Raw genomic sequence first — 20,333 nt, forward strand, 5'->3', positions numbered from 1 at the left:
TTTGTCATCGAATAAAATTATACTGCTGCTGTATCCTGTTTAGCACAGATTACCGCGAAATTCACCTCAGTCATCAATGGAGGAAATAAATATGAGATTGGATAGTAAAACCTTACTAAATTTTCAAATAATAAGGAGAAAAAGAGTAAATTATTTCATTATTATCTATTAAACTACAAATTTTTCTAGAATTTAACAATATTTTAGGAAATCAGATTCATTGACACAAATAATTAGACATTATTAATAACATGTATTCCTTATTTTTGCCATAGAATCATCTAACTAAAGTTCATTAAAATGATCGAGTGAATAACTTCTCCGTGCTAGTGTCGTAAAACCCATTTTTTTGCGTTTGGAAATGTTAAAAAAATCTGAGCATTAGCTATTTACGCAACAATCAATCAAGCAATCGCTACTTCACGGATGTAAAACACAGAATTCAAGCATGATATGAAAATCAGTAGTGAAGGTACTTCATTTCTTTGCCGCAAATTTCGAGGAGCGCCACAATACTAAACTTTTTCTTCGCGAAAAATGTCGAAAATAGTATTTACGTCAACAATGAGAACAGAAGTAATTCTCGATCAATTTTGATGAACAAGATTTCATTTTAAAGACGAAGGTTTAGTCTACGGTGCTGTCCCGACTGAGTTTTGAAAAAGCTTTTTATTTATGCATTAACAATTCTCGAAAGAATACCATTTTTTAGTACGATTTTTTTCAAAGAAAATAAAGCTTTTTCAAAACTTCGCTAAAACACCGTCATAGATTAAACCTTTGTTTTTAAAACAAGATCTTGTTTATTAAAATCGATCGAGAATTACACCTGTTCTCATTGATACGTAAACCATTAAAAAACCAGGGGTAGCGAACAGCCTTAATAACAAAGAATTAGAATCATCTTTGATTCTAAAATATGGAAAGAAAGTAAAAACTCTAATGCAACTCTAAAAAGAAAAAACCTGTTCTTTTCATGGAAAGTAATTATTGTCTTTCAGTCAAGAGATACTTCTTCAGTGAAAAATTGATTTTTGACTATCGAATAAAGTATCCAATTTATTTGTATTATCACGCCATTGTAATATTCCAAATTATGATAATACAACATTTTGAACAACATACGGACTTTTTTGTACACTCTTAACTGCTTATTATATATCATTTAATTCTTATATTTTAATACATTTTACTTTTCATATTTTTTTCATTTTCTCTCAAATATTTTTTCATTTCTTTCACTTTTCTCTTTGAAATATTATCATTTTTCGTTATGAGATTTTCTTTCTTAATAATTAAAAAATTCATTTCATTTTTCGTTAGCTATCCTTGTTCGTGGGCAATCAACGTATTTTCAAAGTCTATCGACTACATATATATCTATACATACAAACATATTTACTCGATGTTCAAGCAGATAATTATTGTAATGCATGATCTTATATACTAACATTATTCATGTTTCATACTGAAAAAGAAAATCGGATTAAAATAAAAAATGTAATGAATATAATATTTTAATCTGTAATACATGTTTATTATATTATAATACAATATTGTGATATCAGACACAATCCAGCATCTTGCCTGGGCCTTACCTGCTTAAAATTAAATTTGACATATTCGTTCAGAAAAGTATGGTATTTGCCTGTCTATAATCTATATTTAAAAAATAGCAAATCATTTATTCCAACATATTCACTCTACGGGTCTCTCATCGACACTTTAGCTCAACTGCATTTTTCACTTATATACCAGGGAATACATACCATTTTGCTGTAATCAATCGTCGCAATTAATGATTATTACATAATATAATTAAGAAAATAAATATCAGTACTCATACTAATAGCATACGAGTATTTTATTATTTTCACATCAAATATAATTACTCTGCAACGTGAAAAAATTTGTATATCGTTATAAATACATGCATTCAAAATTCACTTATAAAGTATATTTAAGAGAGAATTTATAAAAAAATGATGTATAGTTCATTACCTTAATGCGCGCATACATGAATTGTACGATTATACCCATACTAACTATATTTCACTTAACAAATAACATTTGAGAACATGTGTAGACAAGATGATGTAAAAAACATAAGGAAAGGGGAAAACGAGAAATAGTATATAAATTGTTGAAAATCTTGAGCTAAAAATTGATCCTAGAGTTTAAAAAGGATCTTGAAAAACTTATCTTAGGGTTTATGGACTGTGATTCTACAAATCTTTTTGTTTTTTAGCTATATCTACTTAACTTTTCTCTTGTAAAAGCAATAATTTCATTGAGTTCTTCATTGTTCTTTTATCAACAAAATTGATTAAATATTTAATTCATTTTTATCTAAAAATATAATGGAAAATCTTTAAATATTCTTTCTTATGAGTAATTACTGTGATTATTATAAAAAATCATGCAATTTTGCTTGTAATCCAAAGATTATTCATCGCGAATATCTTCTTGTTCATTCTTTATTAGAACTTATGAATATCTATGCATATCGATGTATCCATATATAATTAATTTACTAGGAATTAGCACCATGATAATGTATATTTTTCTTATCACATGATATTTTGAATTCTGATGACTAAAATACTGAATTCTTCACTATTTTCGAGAGAAAAATATTTAAAAATGCAGTGAAATATTCCAAGTGCAATATAATTATAAACATGTATAAAATAAGACCCTACTATATAAAAGAAGACCCTATTCTGATTTAATAAATAAATGTATATACTATCAAAAATAAGAAACTAGAAACTTCATCTTCGAAGAAAATTTACTGGTCGTCTCTTAATGAACTTCTACAAATTAATTATAACCAATCATCCGTGTCAATTTGAACTTTTCATTCTCGATATAATTGAATGATTGGAGGAACTTTAAATTTTTGCACTCATTATTTAAGAACTTCTCAGGTGATTCAAATATACTCATTCGCTTTTTATAACGAACATGAAGTATGTAGGCATATTATATAATATTAAAATTATCTTCCGTAATATACTAACTCTAATAAGCTATAAATTAGTCATGAGACAGACATAAATTTAACATGCGGATCTTTGTTGTATAATGTAAATAGAATCTGTATGACTGTTAAAAAAGAAAAACAAAAATTTATACGAACAATGATTCTATAATTAACTGCTTTGCATGAAATCGATTTAAATGCAGATGTTCTTAAAAATTAATTTAAACTACTAAACTTAGATTAATGCAATAAACACAACTTTTACTTTGCGATTCTTGTCTTTTTATTTTAGCAATAGAACACTGGATTTATTGCTTTGCACACGATTGCATTAAATGTTCTAAAATATAAAAATAAAAATAAAATTATTATTATCATTGGTATAATATAGAGTTCTTGAAATTATTAAAGAAATGCTTAATGCAAAAACATATTTTAAGTTATCGTTGATGCATACACGATGGGCATCCTGCTCCAAGATAATGAAGAATTCTTACGAAGATAAGAAACTAATTTTTTATTGCGATCGATATCGACTCTACTTCGCGATAATGCACTATTGTTTAAATATTAATTAGTTATAATTTATGGACATCATACATTGTAAAATAAATGAAATTATAAATTATTTAAGCTTACTCGTATAGAAAGAAAAAATTTTGATGTTTATTTATTAGAATGCAAAAGAATACTAAAAACTACCAAAATTCGTTTCTGTTGGTATTATATAAAAACAACGATTCTGAATTCAAAATTTGCGTCTATCGAAATATTAAATTAAAATTTTTATATTTGAGGCATGTTTCAAGCCGTGAAAAGCGCTATTGTTTGAATATTAGTTTATCATATTTCGTACACATTATACATGTTTAGATAATTATAAAATTAGAGAAAGTATAAATTATTTAAGTTTAGCCGTATGGAAAGAAAATATTTTGATGTTTATTACTACGAAATATGAAAGATAATTAACTTAAAAACTATCATAGTTATTGACGTACTTATTTTATTTATAACTTGCTACAATGATTTAAACTTGAAAATTTTTATGTTACGATTGCGTGTACGAATAAAATTAAATTATTTAATATTAAAGAGGTGAGTTATTAGTTTTATAATGTTTAAACTATTCTAAGATTGTTGATTTAGATTAGTAATCGTACAATTGTAAAAATAAAATATTAATTAGACTCTACTTCTACATATATACTTTATATTGTTAAAATGAATATACATATAATAATTAAAAACATTATACAATTTTATTTGCCTAATGACTAATTATTGAATGTTGTCTTTATATCAATTTCATAACAGAATTTCATACAAATTAACATTTTCGCAAAATCAATAAGAGAATAAAAATTAAAATAAAATAGAAAAATAAAAAACGTAATAAAAACGAATAATAACGGAAGAAAAAAATAAAACCGCTTCATATTTGTCGTCGTATTTCCTTAGTATTAGATATATCTATGGATGGAGGTATCTAAATTATCGAAGACATGATTTGTGAAAATTCGCAGAGGTGGAAAATTATCACGTGAGGTGATACATGGAATGTACTTAAAGGGAAAAATAAAGATCTTTATGGGACATTAGCGGCTAGATAGGGTATAACAAACCCTAGATATATCTTATTCTTTTAAATATATTATTTCTTCTTTTATTATTATAAATGATTATCATCATATATAATATAGAATGTACATGATGTATATAATATTTAAGTATATATGTATTTCTTCTTATTATTATTATTATAATAATAGTAATAATAATAATAATATAAAGTACTAAACTAGTCTTACGTGAAAAAACAACAAAATAACGCTGTAGATTTCTGCCTCATAGATAGAGTAGAAATGAACTCATGTTTTAATTTTTATTAAAGTAATATATAATAGATAAGTATTCACTAATTATTATTTTTAATAAAACAATCAATTAAATCACCAAATGAATCAGTGTAGCTTCTTCTGGGAAATATATTTCTTTATTTATCAAACGGGTCAGAAAATCCGAGCATCAGTTTATGCAGACATCAATAAGCAATCGGCTAATTCACGGAAATAAATATAACTATTCAAGCGTGTATATGAAAATTAGTAGTAGAGGTAGTAGCTTAGTCTCTTTCATCGTAGATTTCAAGTGGCGCCACTATACAAAATTTTTTTTTCACGAAAATGACAGCGTTTACGCCAACAATAAGCTGAGATATAATTTTTGACCGATTTTGATAAATAAGGTTTCATTCTAAAGAAGAAAGTTTATAGGAGATAAAAAGATAGGAAAATTTTAGGAGATAATTCTTCCGAATATTTGGAAAATTTTTATTTTTATGCATAAACTACTCTCGAAAAAAAAAACATCTTTTGATATGATTTTTTTCAAAGAAAATAAAGCTTTCTTAAAAATTCGAGGAAACTATCTCTTCATCTTTAAAATGAGACTGTTCATCGAAATCGATCAAGAATTATATTTGGAATCATTGCTGTTGTAAATCATTATAAAACCAGTGGTGATGAACAGCCTTAAATGAAAATATATAACGCATTATAAATAAAACCAATAGATAAAGAAAAATCTTCCTATATATTATTATAAAATATAAATTTCGAATGAAAAAAGAAGATATCAAATACGAGAGTTTTTGCTTGCTAATTGTTTTATGTATTTTTAAATGAAATATATCAAGTTTAATTATCAAAAAGTTAAATGACCAGTTAAAAAATTCGCGAGATATTTTCAATTTTTAAAACTGGATGAAGATATAGCCCATAGTAACCGTAGTTCATGGATATAATTTGAAAGATCTAAGACGGTCACAGATGGCACACTTTGTTGTTTGCGGGTCGTCGAAAATGGCAGTGTCTCCGATCTTATATTTAATAGTCTTTTAACTTTGTCTCTGTTGCGAATAAAAATGTTTTTTTGTCAGTGTTCCTCTTTTGTTTGATACAATGTCAGATTCAAATTCACCTAAAGCAGATTCAAGTAATCCTAGTCCCTTGGGTAACTTACGGCAATTCCGTTTTCAAAAGAAAGTGAAAAGAATAAATATGTGTAAGAGATTAACTAATTATTTTCTAAATTCTATGTACTTCTATCTTTAATATTATAAATATATTAGTTTTTTAATATTATAAAAGTAGTTTTTAAATATAGTATTATTAAGTATATTATCATTAATAACTTATATATAAATTTTGACATAACATACGATATATAACTTGTTTTTATAATTATTTTTTTTTGTAACAAATGTGTCTTATGTATAATATTTTTATTATATTTTCACAATATAACCATATTTATGGTATTTTGAATAAATTCAAAAGAAGATATATATATAATATTTGTTATTGTAGCTGATGATGACAGTAATTTAGTAACTCCTGACATACAATCACACCGGAGACCTGTCAATCGTATTGAAGATAGTGACAGTGATATTGGAAGCCCTGTCAAAGTAAATGCTACAAATTCAGAAATAGAAAAAGAATCTGAAGATAAACAGAAGGAAGTAAAACTCAAATATTTAACTACATTATATCCACAAAATGATACAGTTGTATGTATAATCTCAAACCTTTTAATTGGAATAGGTTTGTATATTGTTGATTCATATCTGTTTTTAGTATATACAAGAAGTACTTAATAATGTTAATTGGAATATCGAAGAAGCTGAAGACATCGTTAAAAAAAACAGAAAACGAAGTTTAAAAGGATCCAGTAAAAGTAGCTATAAAAAGCGTAGAAAATTAAATGTTGAAGATGCCGATGTAGATTCAGATGAAGTAAAATATAAGGACAAAGTATTTAATAGGTACAAAGCCATTTAACTGAAATTTCATATTTGATTCTTGTTACAGTTCAAGAATAAAAAATTAAAAAAAATTCTTTTAGTGATGACGATTCGGATGCAGAAATTTCAAATGATTTAACTCATGATAAAAAAGCAGTTCTGGAATTCATGCGAACTGCACTACTTTCTGAATTGCTTTTGATACCACAATGTTCTCAAAAAAGAGCAGAAGCGGTAATGGAAGCAAGGCCATTTGAAAATTGGAGAGATCTGGTTTTGAAATTTCAAAATAATAAGTATTTGGATACAGAACTTTTAAATTCAACTCAGGTACATTTATATTTCATTACACATTCTTAATTGAACTACTACAGTGATAATTTTTGTTACGTAATAGGAATTATTGGCTACAAGACAAGTAATAGAATCTCTTATGAAAAAATGCATTCGTTTGTCTACAAATCTGGAAAAAGCAGTTGCTGCTGGTGCATCTACTATAAAACAGCAACCAAGAGGATTGTCACCGAGATTAACATTAGCGCCATATCAAATGATTGGTTTAAATTGGCTTGCAGTTATGCACGCTCAAAATGTAAATGGTATACTTGCAGATGAAATGGGATTAGGAAAAACTGTTCAAGTAATAGCTTTTCTTACATATCTAAATGAAGCAGGACTTAACGATGAAAAGGATGGACCTCATTTAATAGTTGTTCCAAGCTCAACAATGGGTAATAAACAATTAATACTTACAAACAATTTACTTTCTTTATCAATTATGCCTAATAAAATATTTTGTTATTATTATCATATGTATTTTCAGAAAATTGGTGTAATGAATTAGAAAGATGGTCACCTGGTTTAAAAGTTGTTCAATATTATGGTTCTCAAGATGAACGTAAAGAAATGAGAATGTCATGGCGAAATGGTGATCTTGATGATGTAGATGTTTTATTAACTACTTATAATTTGATCAGTAGTACTCCAGAAGAGCGTAGATTATTTCGTGTTATGCCAATACATTATGTAGTTTTTGATGAAGCTCATATGCTTAAAAATATGAGTACTATTAGATATGAAAATCTGGTTAGAATTAATGTATGTATAAAAAACCCTGATTGACTATTTTTAAATCTTCCATCGCATAAAATTTATTTATCTTTTTTTATAGGCTAAACATCGTATTCTTTTAACTGGTACCCCATTACAGAATAATTTACTGGAATTGATGTCTCTTTTGATATTTGTAATGCCTTCTTTGTTTGCTGGCAAACAAGCAGACATAAAAAGTTTATTTTCAAAGAATTCTGTAAGTAATAGAAATGTAAAAAGATCATTATTATTCTAGACTATAAAAAGTAACATAAACGTGGAAACGATATGTCTGCATATTATATAATATATTTCAGAAAATGTCATCAGACAAAACAAATAAACAACCCTTGTTTGAACAACAACAAGTTAAAAATGCAAAACAAATAATGCGCCCTTTTGTCCTTCGGCGACTTAAATCAGAGGTTCTTTGCGATTTACCTGAAAAAACGGACGAAGTGATACGATGCACTTTGACCAAGAAGCAAGATCGTATGTATAAAAATTTAGTTGAGAAATTCTCTGTTGAAGCTAATGAAAGCGCTGAAGTGAATGGAGTTGGTATGATGATGCAACTAAGGAAACTTGCAAATCATCCACTCTTAGTTCGAGATTATTATAAAGAATCACAGCTTAAGGTAAACAATTTGCCATTATTTATATACATTTCACATAATATTATATTATTATATTATATTTTTCAGAATATAGCAAAAAAATTAGCTGCAGAGCCTGGATATAAACAAAAAAATCCAGATTACGTATTTGAAGATTTGTTTTGGATGTCTGATTATCAAATAAATCAGTTAACACGAATATATAAAAGTTTGGGTGGATTTGGATTACCACAAGAATTTATACCCGAAGCTGGCAAATTAAAAAAACTAGATGAACTCCTACAAAATTTAAAAGAAAATAATCACAGAGTATTGATTTTTAGTCAGTTTACAATGGTATTAGATATTTTGGAAGAATATTTAACTATTAGAGGACACAGATATTTAAGGTTAACAAATCAAATATGCAACTTATAATAACGAATACAAATAAATCCTTTCATTACATTCTATTTTACTAATTTAACATATTTTTCCATTTATATGAAATATTTTTATTTTCTAATTGCAGAATGGATGGAAGTACACCTGTAACGGAAAGACAGTCTCTTATAAATGAATACACAGAAGACAATAGTATATTTGTATTCTTATTATCTACAAAAGCAGGTGGACTAGGTATTAATCTAACAGCTGCTGATACCGTTATAATTCATGATATAGATTTTAACCCATATAATGATAAACAGGCAGAAGACCGTTGTCATAGAGTGGGTCAAGAAAAGTATGTATTTTATTAATTATATGTATATATTTTGTTATATGATTTGAAAGAGAAATTATAAAGCATCGATATTAAATTTGTTATATATGAAATATTTAGAATCAAACAATGTGCAATTTATTTTTAGACCCGTACGTATACTAAGACTTTTGGGGCAAGAAACTATAGAGGAAGGCATGTATGAAATAGCTCAAGAAAAACTTAATCTTGAGCAACAGCTTACTGGTAGTGAAGGTATGTTAAAATTAATAAATATTTTATTATATTAAATTTAATTCATGAACTTTTTCACAGAAGGAGAAAATACAGATAAAAAAAGTGTTCTAAAATTATTAAAAATGACACTTGGACTGGATCCACACAATAGATCATTATCATTATCACCAACAAAAAATTCTAATAAAATACACAGCGAACTTGTAGAAAATCAAGCAGACAGTGATATAGAATTTTGATTAATACGTTTTTCTGTATGGAACAGAATAATAATTTATAAAAGGCAATGTATCAACGCACATCAAAGAAGAGGCATATTTATATCAATGCATTTTGTATCAACACAATGTCACTTATAGAATTTATATATATTATTTAATTTCTATAATACACTTTTGTAGGGTAGCTTTCCAGGAATGTTTATAATAATTTTCTTATTTACATAAAAATATGAATTTGTGTTATCATTGGAAACACAAGAAATCTACTTAAAAAAAGTAGACAAATATTTTTTTTTTTTTTTTTTTTTTTTTTATCGACAAGGTATACCTATAATTTTTCATCAAATTAATCTTAGGTATTCTATCTTATTTATGTTTTTTAATCTACAATAACAAATATTAAACTTTTAATAAAATTCTTATTCATCAAATAATATGGCAGCTGTATTGCAATTTTAATAGTATACGAATTTTTGTATGCATTATATTTTTAGCATATTTCAATGAAATGTAGGTACATAATAGAAAAAGTAATAAGTAAATGCATACGTACATCTGAACATGGGACCATTATGATACAATTTTTGTACTCTGACTTGTTTCCATAGCTACCTACCACTGCCTTGATTACTGTACTCAAATAATCGGTATAATAATCTATATGAATAATGAAAGAGTAAATATATTAAAACTTCTATAATTTTCAGATATTTAAAAAACACATGCTGCTATTATTTTATTTTTTATCTAATTACTTTTTAATTTTTATTATATTTACATTTGCTATTTACATTCATCAAGATTTAACTGTTTATGCAATTTAAGAAAAATATACTTGCATTATTTATTTTATTTCGATAAAAATGTATGATAATACGGATAAAAAGAGAAAAAATATATAATAATTTTGGAAAGTTACCCTCCATCTACCGTACGTAATATAACATTTTTTTATTGATATTCTAAATAAATTCATTATAGAAGATCATTTTCTATATCATTTTTAGCTTATATTGTATATAATTATTAAATTACAATGAATAATATCATAAATAGTATAAATTCAATTTTAAATATTTTTAATAACAAGTAATTTTCAACTTAAGTTAAAAATTATGTAGCAATTAATTTGTATTTTAAGAGTTTTGTATTATTCACATTATTTTTTAAAAGTCTCAAACCAAATACATGGATACTCATGTATAGACACTAGCGATGAATAATTAAATATTACACGCTATATAAGGGTTTATCATACCTGCATTTAAAAAAATACGAACGTAATCTTACTTTCTTTAATTAACTGTGATTTATGAAACTATGTTAAAATCTAATATTAATTCAATTTTGGAAAAAAAATTTTATTAAGACATAATTATGAAGTACAAATAACTGTTTCATATTGTAATTATAATAAATAGTCCATATTTATATATAAATCGATTTTCGATTGACTTTATGCGTAAAAAGAAATATGTTACTGAACTTTTTCTTATCTTACCTAACATTTCTAATATTTTCTAATCAACGAAAAGTAATGTTAAATCGCAAAAAGATTAAAATATCTTCATAAGAATATAAAATATTTTATTTATATAGTGCCAGCAAAAATGATTCTTTGTCGGATGTCGCCATATTGCTTACGACCATTCCGACCTATTAATTGGCGCAATTATTTGAATTAAATTATCTGAATAATAAAAGTGAAATAATATGTAAGAGTAATTAATTCTACCTTCGGAAAATCAATTATATTCTACTTCTCATTAAACAATAAGAATTCAATAGATTCTTTGTTACTGATAACATTACCCGGATATGGAATTTTCAACAATGTCTAACTGATGATATTTTATCTGATCGTCTGAATAAATAAATATATGTTCGTTTCATTGTATATTGTATTTTTAATAAAACTAATGAAAATGCATGTTTCTAATTTAATGTTAAATTCCTTCAGCAAATGTATGAAAGAACTATTGAATACCACTATTTATTTATTAACAGTTCTGTCGTAAAAAAAAATCGTAGTATTATAATAACAAATCTTATTATCTCTTTTATTGGGTATTTAAAATCTTTAATTGTATAATTAAAATTCAATCTTTAGAAAAAAATACATATCTGTAGATATATAAAATTATTTATAAGCATAATATTCTTCCACTCGATTATTTGATAAAATCTAAAAAAAAAAAACATGAAATATTGCGATGAATTCATTTAATGCCGCATTAATGCTACGTTAGCGAAACGTTGCAAGAAATTGGATAATAAAGATAATATAAATTTGTATAGCTCGAGTTTGCAAAAAGCAGTTAAAGTTTTGAATATTTTGTTCTATATCCACGATAATTTTAATTATTAATACCGGAAAAAAAGAAAATTTTTCTGATGAAGAGAAAATAAATCGATGATGCGAAAGTGGCGCATGTGAAACGTTGTTTGAGAAAAGTAGATTCATCTCTTAACTCCTTTGCTCTCTCCCACGCAAGTGCATTTTCCGTTTTTTTCTCATTTTCGTATCCTCAACGGAGGAAGAAAAAAGGATCTTTCTAACGTGTATATATAAATCTGCACACCTTTTTTTTCTTGTATTTTAAAAGAGTTAATCGGATAGTCCATTGCTTTCTTGCTTTATTTAAATGAAAAACGAAAAAAAAAGATATTAATTTTATAATTTGTTTGTTAAAATCTTTATGAAAGAAATGAAGGATTTGGAGCCAGCATCCTGCCAGCGAAAACCCACTAAATTAAGAAATCTTATACATAAGACAGAAGCGTTCGATATATTACATATGAAATATGCAGAGGTAAAAGAATCTGTTCACATTTTTTTCTAATTTTAATTTTTGTTTCTTATTATTTACTTTTGTTATTAAATAATTACGCATAATCATACTAATAACAATAAATTTTAATATATACAATCTACGAATAGATATTATATTCGATTTGTTTCGCAACTTTAACAAAAATTTTTTCATTTTTAGCTATTTCTATATAAAATTGATTTATATGATAATATTAATTATTAGCTGAGCGATCGATTTAATTCAATAACAATGTATATACATATATACATATATATATTTTTATAGAGAACATTATGTTCTGATCAAGTTTGTCTTGGAAGTATAATGGCCTTACCTAATCATGGAACAGAACCACGTCCTAAAGAAGAAATACTTGTCCATGCGAAAAATTTCCTTGAACAATACTTTGCTTCCATTAGAAGGTTTCTATTAAAAATATTATTTATTATATTATTAATATACAAAATAAATTCGTAATTATTTCATAGGATCGGCGGTGATGCACATCGTTCACGATGGGAAAGTGTGCAAAAAGAAGTTGCTATTACTGGTACTTATCAATTAACAGAAACAGAATTAGTTTTTGGTGCAAAATTAGCATGGCGTAATGCAGCCCGCTGTATCGGCCGTATACAATGGTCCAAGTTACAGGTTTGTTTTTGCCAATTATTTTCTCTTTGTTGATATTTATTAATATCAACTTTCTCATTTCTTTTTAACAATTTATCAATATTACAACTTATAGGTTTTTGATTGTCGATATGTTACAACAACCAGTAGTATGTTTGAAGCTCTTTGTAATCATATTAAATATAGTACAAACAAAGGGAACATAAGGTAAACGTTTTTATATTGGTCCTATTTTGTTATAATATAATTATTGATGCACGCATCTGTTTATTACAATGTAATCTGTTAATTACATGTATTCATATTTAAAAATATGTAAATTTTTACTATAGATCTGCAATAACTATATTCCCTCAACGAACAGATGGGAAACATGATTATAGAGTATGGAATCAACAGTTAATTGGGTATGCTGGTTACAAGAATCCAGATGGTACAATTACTGGTGATCCAGCAAATGTTGAATTTACAGAAGTAAGAATTAGTTTCAATTATAAATTTATAATTTTTTATTACATACAGAAAATTATTTCTGATAATAAATATATTTATTCCTTAGCTTTGTATGAAATTAGGCTGGAAAGGTGAGCACACAAGATTTGATATATTGCCTTTAGTTTTATCAGCTAATGGTCATGATCCTGATTATTTTGACATACCTTCTGAACTTGTTCTTGAGGTACCTCTTAGTCATCCAACGTAAGTATGATTTCTACCAATCTTAATTAAAAGAAAAATAATACAAATTATTATTTACAGTTATCAGTGGTTTGAGAAATTAAATCTCAAATGGTTTGCTATCCCTGCTGTATCAAGTATGGTTTTCGACTGCGGAGGATTAGAATTTACTGCAGCTCCATTTAATGGATGGTATATGAGCACAGAGATTGGTGCAAGAGACCTTTGTGATGTTCAGCGATATAATTTATTAGAAGTATTTATCTGTATTTTAATATATATCATTATTTTCAAAATTATATATATATATATATATTACGTTGATGTATTAAAAATATTTTACTAGATAATTGCAACTCACATGGGACTTGATACTAGAACGTCCACTTCATTGTGGAAGGATAAAGCTATGATTGAAGCTAATGTTGCTGTATTACATAGTTTCCAGGTAATGAATTTAATGGCTAATGGTAAAGATTACAGAACTAAAACTAATAATTAAAGAAATATTTTTAGATGAAAAATGTTACTATTGTTGATCATCATACTGCTTCTGAATCTTTTATGAAACATTATGAAAATGAAATGCGTTTAAGAAATGGCTGTCCTGCTGATTGGCTATGGATAGTGCCACCAATATCAGGCTCTGCCACTCCTGTCTTTCATCAAGAAATGGCACTCTATCATCTAAAACCTTCTTATGATTCACAGGTTGTTATTGATTATTTTTGAATTTCCAATATAACAATATAAATGATACAGTCACAATACAGTAATATGAATTATAACACTAGGATCCAGCATGGAAAACACATGTTTGGAAAAAAGGTAGAGATAAAACATCTGCATCAAAAAAACCAAGAAAGAAGTTTCACTTCAAACAAATTGCAAGGTTAGTCAATAGATAAGGAAATAAATCTTTTTATCTGTATGTATGAAAAAAATAAAAATACAAAGTTTATTTTAGAGCTGTAAAATTTACATCAAAATTATTTGGAAGAGCATTATCTCGAAGAATAAAGGCAACAGTATTGTATGCAACAGAAACTGGAACCTCACAAATGTATGCTGAAAAATTTGGCGAGCTATTGGGTCATGCTTTTCATTCTCAAGTACATCATGCTATATATATATATTTTAAGATCCATTGATATTTATATATTATATTGAAATATAATACATCAAATTTTATAGGTCACTTCTATGGCAAAATATGACATCAGTAATATTGAACATGAAGCATTACTCTTAGTTATAACATCTACTTTTGGAAATGGTGATCCTCCAGAAAGTGGCGAGGTACTTAAATTCTTATAAAATCTTTCAGGTGTGAAAATATCTTAATGCATTTAAATATCTTTCAGGCATTTGCTCAAAATTTATATGCTATGAAAATGAACGAAGCTTACGTGAATGGAGAAAATAAAATAAGGTAATTGCATGAATGAATACTAAATATACAAATAAATTTTTTTATAAATGTATACGTAGTCATATGTACGCAAATGTATTTTTACAAACACGTTTTTCTGCATTTAATACAAAAATTATTCGCAGTTTTTATGTTTAGTTTAGCGGCATCAAAGTCTTTTATAAAAGCAAATAGTCAAACGAAAACAGATAGTATCAAAGGATTGGACAAATTAGATTCATTACGTGGTTCAACAACAGATTTACATACAGAATATACATTTGGTCCTCTCAGCAATGTTAGGTACTTAATGCATGTTTATAAATATAAAATCCTTAATTTTAATGTAGTATAGCTTCATGAATAAAAATATTGTTTGCAGATTTGCTGTCTTTGCTCTAGGTTCATCAGCATATCCAAATTTTTGTGCATTTGGTCAATATGTTGATAACTTATTAGGTGAATTAGGTGGAGAACGTTTAATGCGTCTTGCGCAAGGTGATGAATTATGTGGTCAAGAACAAGCTTTTCGAAAATGGGCTGCTGATACATTCATGGTAAATACTTTAAAAGATTATTTAAATTTAGTTTTTATATTCTTTTGAAGAGATAAAAAAATACTTATAATATAGGTCACATGTGAAACATTTTGCTTGGATGATAATGATACATTATTAGAAGTTGCTTTATCATTAGGATCTGAGGCATTGACACCTACGACGGTGCGATTTATAGAAGCTGAACCACAACCAATTGCAAGAGGTAATTTTTTGCACAAGTAATATATAAAATTATTATAAAAAATTATTATTAATACATTTTCAAATCATTTCTAGCATTAAGCAAATGTCACAATAGAGATGTAACTGTTTGTACTATGTTACAAAAGACCAACTTGAATGGAGAAGAATCAAGGTAATTTAAAATTAAAAATTAGCTGATGCTGCATGTAATTATCACGTTTAAAATGAACTTTTTTTATGTTTGATTTGCAGTAGAGCCACATTACTTTTAGAACTTAAATATACAACGAATGAAGAAATGTCCTATAAACCTGGTGATCACTTAGGAGTATTTGCCTGTAATAGAGCAGATATTGTTGATGGAATCTTACAACGATTAGAAACACCATTTGATCCAGATACATCAATTGAATTACAGATGCAAAAACAGTCTCATACGCCTCATGGTTGTTTAATTATTGTTTTATGCAAAAAATTAATTACACTATATTAAAGTGTAACTTATTTATGTTATTTTACTTGATGTAGGAATTGTGAAAACTTGGGTACCACATGATAAATACTTATCTAATTCCTTAAGAGTATTATTAACACGATTTTTGGATATCACTATACCTCCAACACCAAATCTTTTGAGATATTTTGCATCCATAGCTAAAAATGCACAAGAACAATCACAGCTTAATCTCTTAGCTTCTGTATGTATATAATCTTCTAACATAATGTACAATTTATTATTGGTAAGAAACTTTTATCTTTCTAAATATATTGTCATTCTATTAGGATTCTGCAACTTATGAAGATTGGAGACACTGGAAATTCCCTAATTTATTAGAAGTGTTGGAAGAGTTCCCATCTGTAAAACCTTTTGCTCCTCTACTTATTTTGCATCTTACACCATTGCAACCAAGATTTTATAGTATTTCTTCTTCTCCATTTGTGCACAAAGGAGAAATGCACCTTACAGTAGCAGTTGTACAATACAGAACAAAAGGTTGATTTTAAAAATTAATAACAAATCATCTTTTTATTAATGCAGAAAATTAATGAAAATATACTTCTCAGATGGATCTGGTCCTATTCATTATGGTGTTTGTTCTAATTATTTACGTGATGTATTATATGGAGAACCCCTTTATGTATTTGTACGAAGGTAAATCAAATAATATTTGAGATTAATTTTATAATATATTTGACAATTACAATTTTTATTATATTTAGTGCACCAAATTTTTATATGCCAAATAATACTAAGGCACCCATGATACTTGTTGGACCTGGAACTGGTATTGCACCATTTCGTGGATTTTGGCATCATCGCTTTGCACAGATAAAGAAATTACGAAGTACGATATTAAAATATTGCTGTCAGTATAAAATATATGATATCATAAAAATGATAATTAAATTAAAATCTACAGATGAAGAATTTGGAAAGATGTGGTTATTTTTTGGCTGCCGTCAGAAGTGTTTAGATCTTTATGCACAAGAAAAGAAGAAGATGGTAGATGCTGGTGTTTTAGATAAAATTTTCTTAGCACTATCTCGTGAATCTGGTTTACAAAAAGTACATTTATATATATTTTATATTTATATATAAAAGATTAGATTTTGAGATTAGACTAAAGTTTAGACTGTCGAATCAAATTATAATTTTGAATTCTTACAGACATATGTACAAGATTTAATTCAAGCTGAATCAGCTTATATATATGATATGTTGATGCATCAGCAAGGACATTTTTATGTATGTGGAGATTGTACGATGGCTGAAGATGTTTACCAAACATTGAAACAAATTATTCAAACTCATGGTCAGATGACGGATGAAGAAGTTGAAGCATATATGCTGTCATTAAGAGTAAAATTATGTTTAAAAAACAAATAAGTAGTGTAAATGAGTATATACCTTTATACAGAATATATATTAATCATATCTCAATTACAGGATGAAAATCGTTATCACGAAGATATATTTGGTATAACTTTACGGACGGCGGAAGTTCATAATCGATCTCGTAAAGCAGCTAGGATTAGAATGGCTGCACAACCATAAAATCGTTAATAAAAATGATAGTTGAAATTTAATCACTCTTTAAATAAATTTTAATAGTTGACATATCAAATTTTATGCATATCTTGTAGAAAATTGAGTTTTAATTTCTAATATAAATGTATTTATAGAATCTGTCAGTAATATATTATGCAAGAGATATATATAAATAAATAAATAAATAAAATAAATAGTTGGTGAAATCATGCTAAAAAATATCATGAACGTTAGCTAATATCTGAAACATGAATAGAATATACGTTCGATTTACGAATACATAAAAAATATAAGTATAATACGAATTAATATTTTCAAAATATATTTGTTTTGTCTTTACTTTATTATCTTATTATAAAGAGGTTACTATTAATTTTAACAGCATCATTTCATAAAATTAAAATATATTAAATAATTACATACATTGAAATGAGCTGTAAAATAGTTTCCTTATCCTTCTAGTTATGCAAAGCTGTGGTATCAAGTCCTGGCTTTGGTTTCTCTACAACATTTGCTAATAATTTTTTAATTTCTGCTATTGCTCTTCCAGGATTAAGTCCCTAAAAAGGAAAATTATTTTTAATGAAATTACTTCATAAATTTGTGGAAAAATTGTAATAATAAAAATAATTTTATATGATATCCTACTTTTGGACAAGTACGGGTGCAATTCATAATTGTATGGCAACGATAAACAGAATATGCATCCACCAATTTTTCAAGCCGTTCTTTTGTCTGAGTATCTCTTGAATCAATGATCCACCTGTATGCCTAAAAAATATAAAAAATTTCCTATGTATCTATTTCTATATAATAAAATTATCAATGTTTTATATAATTATGCAACGATGCAATAAGATTATACAATACTTTAAAATAATATAGTTTTATAAATACTTACTTGCATGAGAACAGCTGGCCCTAAATATTTATCACCATTCCACCAATATGATGGACAGGATGTACTGCAGCAAGCACAAAGAATACACTCATAGAGACCATCCTATATAACACAATATGAATAAAAAATTATATTAAAATAATATATTTTATATATAGCTTTTTAGAAATAATATAATATTTTTAATAATATTTAACAATACTTACCAACTTTTTACGGTCTTCAACGCTTTGTAAGTACTGTTGGCTACCTGTCTCTTTAGTATCATTACGTTGAAGCCATGGCTGTATACTTTGATACTGATTATAAAAATTATTAAGATCTGGTACAAGATCTTTAACTATATACATATGAGGTAATGGATAAATCTTACTAGGAGTACTCAAGTTATCATCAATTTTGCTGAAAATATTTTCTTTATAAGAAATTTTATTGTCAATATATAATGTTAAATGAATATTCAATACCTAATACATGCAAGAGTATTAGTTCCACCAATATTCATAGCACAAGATCCACAAATGCCTTCGCGACAAGAACGGCGGAAAGTTAAAGATGGATCTATTTCATTTTTAATTTTGATCAAGGCATCAAGTACCATTGGACCACAACTAAAATATATGCCAATAAAAATAATTTGTAGTGAAACAAATATTTACTTTATTATATTAATGATTTTATATGTAACAATGTATATACCTATTCAAATCTACTTTATAATCTTGCATAAATGGTTTTTCATCAGGTTTATCTGGATTCCATCGATAGACAGAAAAAGTTTTTAATCTGGCCTCAGCATGTTGACCTGCTGATATATGTAGAGCTCGTACCTATAGTTTGAATAATTCATTTTAACTTCTAATTATATAATCTTTAACATATTTGTATTTTAATATATGAGCTATGTAAAAATATAATAAATAACATACAAATCATTTTATGATCAAATACTTCGTAATATAAATATAAATCATCATATAAATCTAATACTTCGTAAAATGAACTATTTGACGTTTCTGAAGAAGTAATCTTATCGTTTTTGAATTATTGTCATATTCTTAAATATATATTTCATCTACAGACATATACTATATATTGTACGGATACTCATATTTGATAAATGAAAAACGCATAATAATCATAACTGCAAAAAACTTACATGTCGAAATGCATTTTTACAACTTTGTGGAACTATACCAGCCATTTTCCACGAATGTAATCTATCTAAAACGTTTATTCATTATATAACTGATGCACGTGCGGAAGTGCCAACATGACCAATACTTTCAACGTTACAATTTTCACTCATAAAATATATGTAAACACGAATGATTTTCTACTTAAAAAAAAAATATCAGGAAAAAATATAAAATTCTTTAAGAGCAAAGAGGTAATAATAAATACTTGGAAAGAATACGTAAATAATATTTGTTGTTAGAG

At 26.6% G+C, this 20,333-nt stretch overlaps 3 protein-coding genes and 1 long non-coding RNA gene across 7 annotated transcripts; 3 read left to right on the top strand and 1 right to left on the bottom strand.

Moving 5' to 3' along the window:
• The first annotated feature begins 17 nt into the window (after positions 1 to 17).
• LOC124424915 lies at positions 18 to 1,122 on the top strand. Its single transcript, XR_006942387.1, has 2 exons — positions 18 to 145; positions 276 to 1,122. It is a non-coding gene; the product is annotated as an uncharacterized LOC124424915 (long non-coding RNA).
• Positions 1,123 to 5,805: 4,683 nt separating this feature from the next.
• LOC124424914 (SWI/SNF-related matrix-associated actin-dependent regulator of chromatin subfamily A containing DEAD/H box 1 homolog) lies at positions 5,806 to 11,604 on the top strand. The gene is made up of 12 exons (XM_046964515.1): positions 5,806 to 6,052; positions 6,358 to 6,560; positions 6,628 to 6,815; positions 6,896 to 7,124; positions 7,192 to 7,525; positions 7,618 to 7,892; positions 7,966 to 8,103; positions 8,204 to 8,524; positions 8,591 to 8,892; positions 9,015 to 9,227; positions 9,355 to 9,461; positions 9,522 to 11,604. Exons 1-12 carry the CDS (start codon positions 5,950 to 5,952, stop codon positions 9,680 to 9,682), a joined length of 2,574 nt encoding a protein of 857 aa, XP_046820471.1. The 5' UTR covers positions 5,806 to 5,949; the 3' UTR covers positions 9,683 to 11,604.
• Positions 11,605 to 11,921: 317 nt separating this feature from the next.
• LOC124425228 (nitric oxide synthase, salivary gland) lies at positions 11,922 to 18,189 on the top strand. Of its 2 annotated transcripts, XM_046965315.1 has the most exons (25): positions 11,925 to 12,477; positions 12,766 to 12,902; positions 12,969 to 13,131; positions 13,226 to 13,317; positions 13,443 to 13,584; positions 13,670 to 13,809; positions 13,870 to 14,044; positions 14,135 to 14,236; positions 14,305 to 14,499; positions 14,583 to 14,680; positions 14,756 to 14,900; positions 14,983 to 15,087; positions 15,153 to 15,220; positions 15,359 to 15,502; positions 15,582 to 15,756; positions 15,832 to 15,961; positions 16,036 to 16,114; positions 16,195 to 16,388; positions 16,471 to 16,640; positions 16,726 to 16,936; positions 17,008 to 17,095; positions 17,164 to 17,288; positions 17,364 to 17,509; positions 17,612 to 17,803; positions 17,891 to 18,189. In XM_046965315.1, exons 1-25 carry the CDS (start codon positions 12,364 to 12,366, stop codon positions 17,996 to 17,998), a joined length of 3,438 nt encoding a protein of 1,145 aa, XP_046821271.1. In that variant the 5' UTR covers positions 11,925 to 12,363; the 3' UTR covers positions 17,999 to 18,189. The 2 variants fall into 2 exon arrangements, with proteins under 2 accessions (XP_046821270.1, XP_046821271.1); XM_046965314.1 differs by having other exon boundaries at positions 11,922 to 12,477; positions 17,164 to 17,509.
• LOC124425234 (succinate dehydrogenase [ubiquinone] iron-sulfur subunit, mitochondrial-like) lies at positions 17,118 to 20,208 on the bottom strand. 3 transcript variants are annotated; one of them, XM_046965327.1, is made up of 8 exons: positions 20,053 to 20,208; positions 19,593 to 19,723; positions 19,361 to 19,504; positions 19,100 to 19,295; positions 18,894 to 18,995; positions 18,641 to 18,763; positions 18,416 to 18,552; positions 17,118 to 17,262 (listed from the first exon to the last, which is right to left on the bottom strand). In XM_046965327.1, the coding sequence occupies exons 1-7, from the start codon at positions 20,095 to 20,097 to the stop codon at positions 18,451 to 18,453; spliced, it is 843 nt and encodes a 280-aa protein (XP_046821283.1). In that variant the 5' UTR covers positions 20,098 to 20,208; the 3' UTR covers positions 17,118 to 17,262; positions 18,416 to 18,450. The 3 variants fall into 3 exon arrangements, with proteins under 3 accessions (XP_046821283.1, XP_046821284.1, XP_046821282.1); XM_046965328.1 differs by lacking the exon at positions 17,118 to 17,262 and adding an exon at positions 17,849 to 18,233; XM_046965326.1 differs by lacking the exon at positions 17,118 to 17,262 and having other exon boundaries at positions 18,317 to 18,552.
• Between the last annotated feature and the right edge of the window lie 125 nt (positions 20,209 to 20,333).

The sequence above is a fragment of the Vespa crabro genome, chromosome 6 (genome assembly GCF_910589235.1).
Source record: "Vespa crabro chromosome 6, iyVesCrab1.2, whole genome shotgun sequence".
In the NCBI taxonomy this organism is placed as follows: Eukaryota; Metazoa; Arthropoda; class Insecta; order Hymenoptera; family Vespidae; genus Vespa; species Vespa crabro.

Excerpts from the sequence above, each read along its gene's own strand:
- LOC124424914 (XM_046964515.1), top strand. The coding sequence starts at position 5,950 with ATGTCAGATTCAAATTCACCTAAAGCAGATTCAAGTAATCCTAGTCCC. Across the intron at positions 7,893-7,965 it reads AAAATCTGGTTAGAATTAAT|GCTAAACATCGTATTCTTTT; the intron begins GTATGTATAAAA and ends CTTTTTTTATAG. Across the intron at positions 8,893-9,014 it reads AGAGGACACAGATATTTAAG|AATGGATGGAAGTACACCTG; the intron begins GTTAACAAATCA and ends TTCTAATTGCAG.
- LOC124425228 (XM_046965314.1), top strand. The coding sequence starts at position 12,364 with ATGAAAGAAATGAAGGATTTGGAGCCAGCATCCTGCCAGCGAAAACCC. Across the intron at positions 15,503-15,581 it reads GGTCCTCTCAGCAATGTTAG|ATTTGCTGTCTTTGCTCTAG; the intron begins GTACTTAATGCA and ends TATTGTTTGCAG. Across the intron at positions 16,389-16,470 it reads ACAGTCTCATACGCCTCATG|GAATTGTGAAAACTTGGGTA; the intron begins GTTGTTTAATTA and ends TACTTGATGTAG.
- LOC124425234 (XM_046965327.1), bottom strand. The coding sequence starts at position 20,097 with ATGGCTGGTATAGTTCCACAAAGTTGTAAAAATGCATTTCGACAT. Across the intron at positions 19,505-19,592 it reads TATAAAGTAGATTTGAATAG|TTGTGGTCCAATGGTACTTG; the intron begins GTATATACATTG and ends CATATATTTTAG. Across the intron at positions 18,996-19,099 it reads TTGAAGACCGTAAAAAGTTG|GATGGTCTCTATGAGTGTAT; the intron begins GTAAGTATTGTT and ends TGTGTTATATAG.